Genomic DNA, 8,835 nt, shown 5'->3' with positions numbered 1-8,835 from the left:
GAAGGGACCTCAAAGATCATCCAGTTCCAAACCCCTGCCCTGGGCAGGGACACCTCCCACCAGACGAGGTTGCTCCAAGCCCCATCCAGCCTGGCCTTGAACCCCTCCAGGGATGGGGCAGCCACAGCTTCTCTGGGCAACCTGGGCCAGTGTCTCATCACCCTCGGAGCAGTCACAGAATCACAGAATCTTCTAGGTTGGAAGGAACCTTAAAGATCATCTTGTCCAACCGTCAACCTGACTGACAAAAATAGTCACCCACACAACAAACAAGGAGCATCATCACTAAACCATACCTCCCAGCACTTCATCAACCTGTCTTTTGAACACCTCCAGGGATGGTGCCTCAACCCCCTCCCTGGGCAGCCCATTCCAATGGCTGATAACCCTTTCAGTGAAAAATTTTTTCCTAATATCCAGCCTGAACCTCCCCTGGTGCAACTTGAGGCCATTTCCTCTTGTCCTGTCGTCTGTGTCTTGATAGAAGAGCCGGGCCCCCCCCTCTCTACACCCTCCTTTCAGGTAGTTGTAGAATCCATAGCGTTCAGACTGAGGACATCAAACGGGCTTGAAAAGGGTTTGGTTTTGTTTTTCCAGAAGTTTATTTTAAAAGTGTGCAAAGGGGATACACGGCGAGCACTGTAATTCTGGTACACCTGATCCAGAGACCCCCCCCAACAGCCCTTCTCTCTGCCCCCCCCGTCCCCCCCTCATGCCCCTTCAACACTACATGAAAGACCTGGGATGTATCAAGGACCCGATCGGCGAGCGGAGACACGGAGCTCAGCCTGCCCCGTGCCTGCAAGCAGGGAAATAAGGCTTCTCTAGCTCACCCACAGCTCAACGTATGGCGCTACCATGGTAACTAGAAAAATCACTTGTAATGAAACGATGAGGGTGGCAGCAGGACGTGCTAGGGGCTGCTGTGCTTCCCCGCGTGGGCACCCATCCTCTGGGGATCTTGAGAGGGGTAGTGAATGGGGCCTGGGGCTCTCATGAAGGGAGGCGGGGGCCCCATGGCGTGGAACATGTGTGGTCCGAAACCTGCAGAAACAAAGTTGGCAGCTTCAGGCAAAGCAACAGAAAAGGCACCGCGGACACACTGCTGCTTGGAACTACCGATGCAAAACAGCTGGCTCACAGCTGTGCCTCAGAAAGGTGACCACCTCCCGTGGCTCCTCCAATCCCCAAATTCCTTCCCCTCCTTCCAGCACAAGCCGGGGGGAAATCCTTCCCCAACACACATCCTTTCTCACAGATAAAAGTTGGTGGGGGGACTGGGCAGGTCCCGTAATGCCAATCTAAGTGCTTTCTGCTCAAATGTGGAGCAAAGCAAACACATCCACAAGAGCCTGACGTGCCATAAAAAAAAAGGCTCTCTGGATAGATATATCCACAGAGCCAAACACAGCCTGGCATTCAACCAGCTGCAGAATTACCCTTTGAAGTTCAGGTTAACGTGGCATTTACACAGCCAGCAAAAGCACCGAGCAGGTCTCAGTCCCAATCATCTCTGACATGCCCAAGAATTTGCAAGTGAATAAATACATACCACAACCAGCAGCTCAGTTTAATTAAACTGTGCTGACAGCTCGTTTTAGACCATCAGTTTACACCATATGATTGGGGATGAGGAAAATCAACTCAGGGCACACATCAGTGCTACAGCACAGCCCAGCAAGGAGGACCTAACACCAAGTTAGACACCCCCCTTGAAGGGGAAACACAAGTACCTGGAGGTGGTGGTGGAGCAATGCCAGGAGGAGGTGGCAAGGCAATGTTAACCACGGCTGGAGGGCCACTTGGAGGTAGGTTGAAGTAATTTGCAGAAGCCTCCTCTTCTGCAGCTGGAGGAGGGGGGAGAGCTGCAGGAAAAGTACAAGGTGGTTATGGAAAATACCTCCATGGGTTGTGACTGAGGTATCTGCCTTCAGAGGTACAATCAGCTCTTCCACAAGGGCAAACTGCTGCTGCTATTGCACGTGCAAACCAGAGCGAGGAGCAGGACTGCACTGAAACTCCACTTTTCTTCACCCGAAACCAGCTTTGTTTTTGCCTTCATACAACATTCAGTCGATTAGGAAAACATTAGCCAAACCTTGAAAAGCGTGGGATGCCAGTATCTCAGATCTAAATAACTTTAATTCAGCATTAACTTTTCACTCATCACCTAAAGAACTCCCTTTTCACCAAGAATTTGCTTCTAGACAAACCTTGCCCCCCATCCTAGTTGGATCTGCTGCAAACCTGCTGTAACTCTCAGCCCTGGGCTCACCAGTGCCTTTGCTGTCCTGAACACTGTTACTGCTCTCAGAGGTTTAACACCAGCCCCTCTCATGGAAGCACATCAACACTAAGTGTTTCAGAGATGCAAACAAGTCCCTCACCTCCAGGAAGTCCTGGAACTGGCTCCAGCTTTATTCCGGATTCTGTAGTACCTTCCTTGTCTTTTTCTTTTCCTCTTGCTGCCTGGGACCTAAAAACCAAACAGACATTTTAGGATTAGGATGAGAAAAGGCAGGATAAACAGATATTCACACAATAGTTTCAGATTATCTAATCAAGATCCATTGCTTCAGGCCAAAAATGAAAAAAGTACAGAATATGAGAGATATCTCGGAGACATATGGTACCAAGTCTAAAAACAGTGTTTCCTATAGCTGGATTAGAAGCAAAACTAGAGAAACTCATCCATAGCCCTCAGCCAGGAAACCCCTTACACAATTTGTGCAATCTCCAACCCAGATCCCACTGCTGAAAGAAAACCAAACCATAACAAGACCCTAAATATTTGCCAAGTTGGTATCTACTCCAATTTAATATCCAGTTCTGCTCTTAAGACTGCATAAACTGAACGAGGATGCTCGTGGCAGCATCCTCAAGGCTTCCTCACCCAACACTCACCTTCCCCATTTGACGTTGAGCCTGCGACCATTGACAATGAGTTTGTTGAAGGATTTCTCAGCAGCCACTTCTGCAGCTTGCCGGGTGGCAAACTGGATGAAAGCACACTGTTGCCTCTGCACTACAGTTATTGTCCGAATCTCCCCAAACTGGTAGAAGTGATTTCTGTGTGTGGGAAAAAAAAAAAAAGATTATGAAATCCCACTTCTCCTAGCCACAGGGTACATAGCACACAGCAGGATCTCATCATATGCTGAAACAGATATGCTCAGATCCTTTCTTTTCTCTATCACCAGTTCAGACAACCATTAGAAATGGAGTCTCTTGCCCTGCTGTGCAATTATGGAGCAATAAAAACTCCGCAGCAGCTTTTCTCAGCAGCTAGAGAGAAGCTAAGGGACTTTCTTGTAAAACGCGTAACGCAGTATCCCCAACAGCCCAGAAGGATGACTCATCTTTAAAGAGAGAAATTTTAATCAAAGCATTTGAAATGTGCCTGTTTATCTGTTCCCCAACAAGCTGGCACTCCTCTGCACTTGCCCACCAACCAGTTCCCCATTAAGGAAAACTGAAAGCCAGATTTTATTTTTTTTTCCTTGCAAGAGAGATTTCTGCACTTTGAGGTGAGCAGCAATCAAAGCACCAAATAAAAAGGCAAAGGTAATACAAATTCACCAACACACCTGAGATCCGATTCAGTGATAGTATCTCCAAGCCCTCCAACATAGAGTGTAGTAATAGTCTTGTCATCGGGGGGGTCTAGACGAGGCATGGTTGAGGCTCTCTTCAGGAGTTTATCAGCCACGGGATCGTTAATTCCATAGTAACGATCCTTGATGTTCTGATCAGCCAGCGGATCGTCTGGATCTGTAGGTTTCTCGTGTCTAAGGATCAGCAAACAAAGCATTTCATAACACCAGTCACAGCTGCATCAAATTTAAAGGACTACAGCTGCTGCCTTCCCTTCTAAAAGCCTCCGGTCGCTTATATGCTTAACCCTGTTCATATAAACATGCCCAAAATAGCCTGGAGAAGTTACATTGCAGCCAGGACTGCCTCAGGTTCTGAATGAATGGCACTTCTGACAGCTCCGTGTTCAGCGCTACAAAACACAAGAGCTGGATTTCAAAAGGCCTCTTGTTCAAAGACAAAGATCTCTGATTGAGGGGACTGACGCCACAAAAGGAAAAAATGAACTACGCAAGAGAAGTGCTGCAGTCACTGCTTCAGCAAAACACTGCACACTTCAGCTCATTCCTCACAGACCAACTCGGCACAATAAAGACTCATTCACTGTCTCTGCGTGACAACTGACCCCAGTTATGGTGTTGTCTCCTGTTCACCACAGCATTCCCTGTTCTCCCAACCCCAAGAGAACTGTTTCTGACCACAGAGAACAAATTAACTGTCTAAGCTGTGTCTGTACCTGTAGGGACACTCTTCTCCTCTCTTACATTCTCCTTTCACCCAAAAGGAACAGATGTGAGGACGGTTACGTTTATAGTAAGGAGTGGTCCGAGCCAGCTTCAGCAGCATGTCACTGGTAGAAGTAGCTTTTCCCAGTGCACCAACTGGTCTGGTGCCATCAGAATTGGATATCTGAACAGCAGTTAAAAGGAAAACGATGAGGTTTTTATCATCATCGAAAACTAATGCACAGATTCAGAGCAAGCAAAGGATTTTAAGATGAGCTGAGTCATTCCTTTTCATAAAAGTGAATTTAGCCCCCTTCCTCCTCTACACACACCCACACACGCAGAGTGTGATTGTAACTACACTTTCTCACCTCTCGCTCCATGTTCTGGGTGTAATACTCTTTATTGACATCAGACTTGGGCATTTCATCCTTAAGGGAGAGTAAAAGGAACAGATGTGAGGACGGTTACGTTTATAGTAAGGAGTGGTCCGAGCCAGCTTCAGCAGCATGTCACTGGTAGAAGTAGCTTTTCCTAGTGCACCAACTGGTCTGGTGCCATCAGAATTGGATATCTGAACAGCAGTTAAAAGGAAAACGATGAGGTTTTTATCATCATCGAAAACTAATGCACAGATTCAGAGCAAGCAAAGGATTTTAAGATGAGCTGAGTCATTCCTTTTCATAAAAGTGAATTTAGCCCCCTTCCTCCCCTACACACACCCACACACGCAGAGTGTGATTGTAACTACACTGCCTCACCTCTCGCTCCATGTTCTGGGTGTAATACTCTTTATTGACATCAGACTTGGGCATTTCATCCTTAAGGGAGAGTCCTGCATCCCGGACCTGAATAGGCAAACCTAGAAGAAAACAAAACAAAAAAGGAAAACCTAACAAATCCATATGAAGCACAAGGTGAAAGAGCAGAAATAGCTATTTCAACCTGCACTAGTCAGAGAGAATTCACCTACTACTCAGGTGTACCACGCTGCCCCTGAGCCCCAGAAGAGATCTGATCATCAAGACTTGTTCCTCTCTCCAGAGAAAACGATGCCAATTAACACACACACATCTAAAGACATTTCACCAGCTGCTTCTCTTAGTTCACATTTTTCAGTACACACCATATTCCAGGTCAAGCAGACAGGTTTGACAGACGTTCTTCAGCTTGCTGCACGTCTGACACACTTCTGTTTTCTTGAAACGCATCCGAACACCGGGGCACCAGCGAAACACCGTGAAAGGCCTGGCACAAATCTGAGAGACACAGAGTCCACACTTGTTATCGCTGTCACGCAGCAACGAAGTTACCAGTCTGATTCTTGAAAAGTAACTTAAAATCCAAACACATTTAATCTCTTAAAATCATAAATACAACTTCCTCATCTTAGTGCTAATGTTCAGACCTCGAGAAATATTTGTTTCTACTGGGTGCCTTAGTTTGACAGGAAAAAGTTTTAGAAAGGTTTCTTTCTTGTTGTTTTTTATTTAGTACAATAACCTGCAGGCTGAAAGCAGGTCCTACAAAGGAAAAATAATTTCTCCTTCATTCCAGGAGATGTCAGTATAGAGCTATTAAATTATCAATTATTTCTAAATTAGTCACTGGCACAGCAGCAAGCCCAGTGAGAGGTATGAGACTTTTAGCCCAAAAAATGATTACTGATCTCTGTCTTATCTGATGGAATGATGCATCTGTTTCTGCTGCATGTATGGTTTGAGGAAAGGAAGTAAGATTTCAGCTCGTACCTTCTCCCCACCTCAGATGACAACTGATAAAAGGGGCAAAAAACCCCTTGAATTTCTGTCAGTCAAGACAACACTATATAATTTTTGCTCACTTAGAAAAAAATGTGGCTTATTTCTTAGATAGCTAACACAAATCACCACCTAGCCACGAATAACATACTCACAGCCCACAGCAAAACCCAAATTCCAGTTATTTTTGCACCACTTAAGAGTATCACCTGAAATACGGAAATGCCTTCAAATATAGTGTAATATTAATAAAACCTAATTGTGATAAACATGAGCAAATCCTAAGTCTGCCTAAATAGCCTTCAATAATTTTACTACTTTAAGACTGACTTTGTCTAACGAAGGGCACAGAAGACTGACCTAAAAATTTATAGAGTTACATAAACATTTTAAATTGTTAACCCAGACAAGCAATTTTCTAAAGCTGACAGGATATTTTTTTTAACATTGAAATTTAACATTCCTTCAAAAGAAAACAAACATACCTTGCACTCTTTTCCATATTTTTCTTTGGTCTGAAATAGAATACAAAACAATTAAAATATGAAATATCATTAATTCAACATAAAACATGAAAGATATAATTGATGTTATAGCAAAGTGTTTTTTTTTCCTAGTTATGCTACATTTAGACTCACCCACCCCTATGTTTTGGGCTTACACCTTGGGGGGTCAACAGGACAAGAAAAAATCCTGAAAAAATCTCAATCCATTTTTGATTTCGAAAGATTCACTGAAACACAGTAACACAAACTCTACTTCGTGTACTGATGAAAGGCCAGAATGAAACGGATTCATTTTTAAGCAATGATGATGTTACATGAAATAAGTCCATGAAAATAAGCCGGTTTTGAATATCACTTATTCCAGCAGTAGGGTTACGTTTCTCAAAAATACCATAATTTATCTTGACAAACTTGATGGAATGGACATGTGAAGGAAAGATTATGTAAATGTAGGTCATACACAACTGGACTGAGCACAGAGAAAAGAAACACAAGGGCACTGACTCATATTGTAGAGAGGAAACCACAGTAAACAAGCAAGGATTTAAATTACCAGACTTCACAAGACAGTTTTAACTTATTTTTACAGGTGTACATCCTGCACATTTTAGAAATTACACTAAACTACTTAATATTCCAGCAGCTCCCTGTTCTCCATGCCCCACAATTTGCCAGTACCAAAGCTCTCTTTTCTAGTGCCTCCTGCACTCTAGACATTAGACTGTATCATCTTGTTCTCCTTTTTGACTGATTTGTTCTTAAATCATGTACCTAATGCTGTGACATCACATACCAACAATGGCCAGAAGGAAATCCTGTTGTGCAGAACCAACTAATTAGGGGTGCACGTGCACCTCAGCATCTGAATATTTTAGTTCCTGAAACTCAGCAGTTTTAGGGCCAACACAGAGGAAAGGAGTGTAGGGTCAAACAGGCACATACCATTCGAATATAGGGGTTTTCTCCAAGGCATGTCTGGCACAGAATAGGGAAATCCTGAATTGAGGAAGAAGAGAGAAAAATCAGGAATTTGCATCAAGTTCTATCATCGGAACTGCATTCGAATCATTGTCTGTGGTAATGTCTGTGGTAATGCAACGGAGTTAAACGGATGAGACTGAACGATACAAAAAGAGTCACCCAAAAGGGTCACTGGGATTGCTGTGAGCCACGACGCAAGGCCTGTATTGTGAAAAAAACAAAACCCATGACCTGCTCACTATCCCAGTTTGAATTAAAACTTAAAACAAACAAACAAGCACCATGTTCTTGAGATCTTCGCTATACAGCGACCTGAGGGCGCCAGATGACAGGCCTCAGCTCCCCAGGCCGCGGCCCCGGGCTCACGGCGGGCCCCGCTCCCGCCGTCAGACACCCCCCCAGCTACCGGACACACCGAATTCACCACGGGGCGGGGCGCCCGCAGCAGCCCGCTCCCTTTTCCAGCCTGTACTGCCCGTAGGGAGGGCTCCGGTAACGGTGGCAGCGCCTTCCCGGGTGGGGAGACCGCGGGCAGGTCCCGGGGGCCGCCCCTCCCACCCTACCCGCCCGATCCCATCAACGGAAGGCCCCGCCGCCCCCCGTGCTCACCGCGTCCTCCCAGTTCTGCCGGTTGTAGGTGTTAGAGCCCAAGGATGTCGACATGGCGGCGGCTGCCGCTCCGCTCCCCTCAGCCGCCGGAAACCGCCGCGCCGCTCCGCCTCCTTCCCGGCAGGCGGCGGGACCCGGAAGTAATGCTACTTCCGCCAGCGAGTAGGAGGGCGGCAGCGCTACAGCCGGGGGGGCGCTCTAGGCACAGCGAACCATAGAGCTGAGGGTGAAGGGGCGGGGCGGGCGGATGGACGAGACCATTTGGAGCGCGGGGGGGGACGGGACGACAGATTGGCTTTTTTATTTTAATTATTATTATTTTTTAACGAATCACAGCGTAAGAAGCAAGCCAAGAGCCACGGTTTGCTTTATTGAAGGGTCACTACACGACGTCAAGCAGCAAGGCGACAGCCGCCGTCGGGGAAATGGGGGGGGGATGAGGAGGGGACACCTCTGCTACCGCCTACAGCACCGACGGGGCGGGGGGGGACACACACACCGAGACAATTAGCCCGCTCACAATACCATTAATCAAAGCACCTTTTCGTTTCCGGTGAGGAACCGAGCGGCCCCGAGGGCTCACAGCAGCGTGGCGAGCGGAACAGCGCTTGTGGCGACTGGCGAGGGGAAGTTGGTGGCCGCGGGTCCCCCTGGGGGCAG

General features: G+C 46.6%; 1 protein-coding gene across 2 annotated transcripts; it reads right to left on the bottom strand.

The window, feature by feature from the left end:
* Positions 1 to 578: 578 nt before the first annotated feature.
* Positions 579 to 8,318, bottom strand: RBM22 (RNA binding motif protein 22). Of its 2 annotated transcripts, XM_014947686.1 has the most exons (11): positions 8,176 to 8,318; positions 7,528 to 7,581; positions 6,565 to 6,594; positions 5,446 to 5,578; positions 5,081 to 5,181; positions 4,331 to 4,503; positions 3,588 to 3,788; positions 2,905 to 3,069; positions 2,388 to 2,476; positions 1,734 to 1,865; positions 579 to 1,044 (listed from the first exon to the last, which is right to left on the bottom strand). In XM_014947686.1, the coding sequence occupies exons 1-11, from the start codon at positions 8,227 to 8,229 to the stop codon at positions 914 to 916; spliced, it is 1,263 nt and encodes a 420-aa protein (XP_014803172.1). In that variant the 5' UTR covers positions 8,230 to 8,318; the 3' UTR covers positions 579 to 913. The 2 variants fall into 2 exon arrangements, with proteins under 2 accessions (XP_014803172.1, XP_014803171.1); XM_014947685.1 differs by lacking the exons at positions 6,565 to 6,594; positions 7,528 to 7,581; positions 8,176 to 8,318 and adding an exon at positions 4,777 to 4,893 and having other exon boundaries at positions 4,331 to 4,386; positions 5,446 to 5,599.
* Between the last annotated feature and the right edge of the window lie 517 nt (positions 8,319 to 8,835).

The sequence above is a fragment of the Calidris pugnax genome, unplaced genomic scaffold (assembly GCF_001431845.1).
Source record: "Calidris pugnax isolate Ruff unplaced genomic scaffold, ASM143184v1 scaffold27, whole genome shotgun sequence".
Taxonomy (NCBI): domain Eukaryota; kingdom Metazoa; phylum Chordata; class Aves; order Charadriiformes; family Scolopacidae; genus Calidris; species Calidris pugnax.
This window is presented reverse-complemented; position numbering and strand designations above follow the sequence as displayed.

Coding starts and splice junctions, on each gene's coding strand:
- RBM22 (XM_014947686.1), bottom strand. CDS start 8,229: ATGTCGACATCCTTGGGCTCTAACACCTACAACCGGCAGAACTGGGAG. Junction 5,579..6,564: donor AATATGGAAAAGAGTGCAAG/GTATGTTTGTTT, acceptor TGTGTCTCTCAG/ATTTGTGCCAGGCCTTTCAC. Junction 5,182..5,445: donor TCTGCTTGACCTGGAATATG/GTGTGTACTGAA, acceptor GTTTTCTTCTAG/GTTTGCCTATTCAGGTCCGG.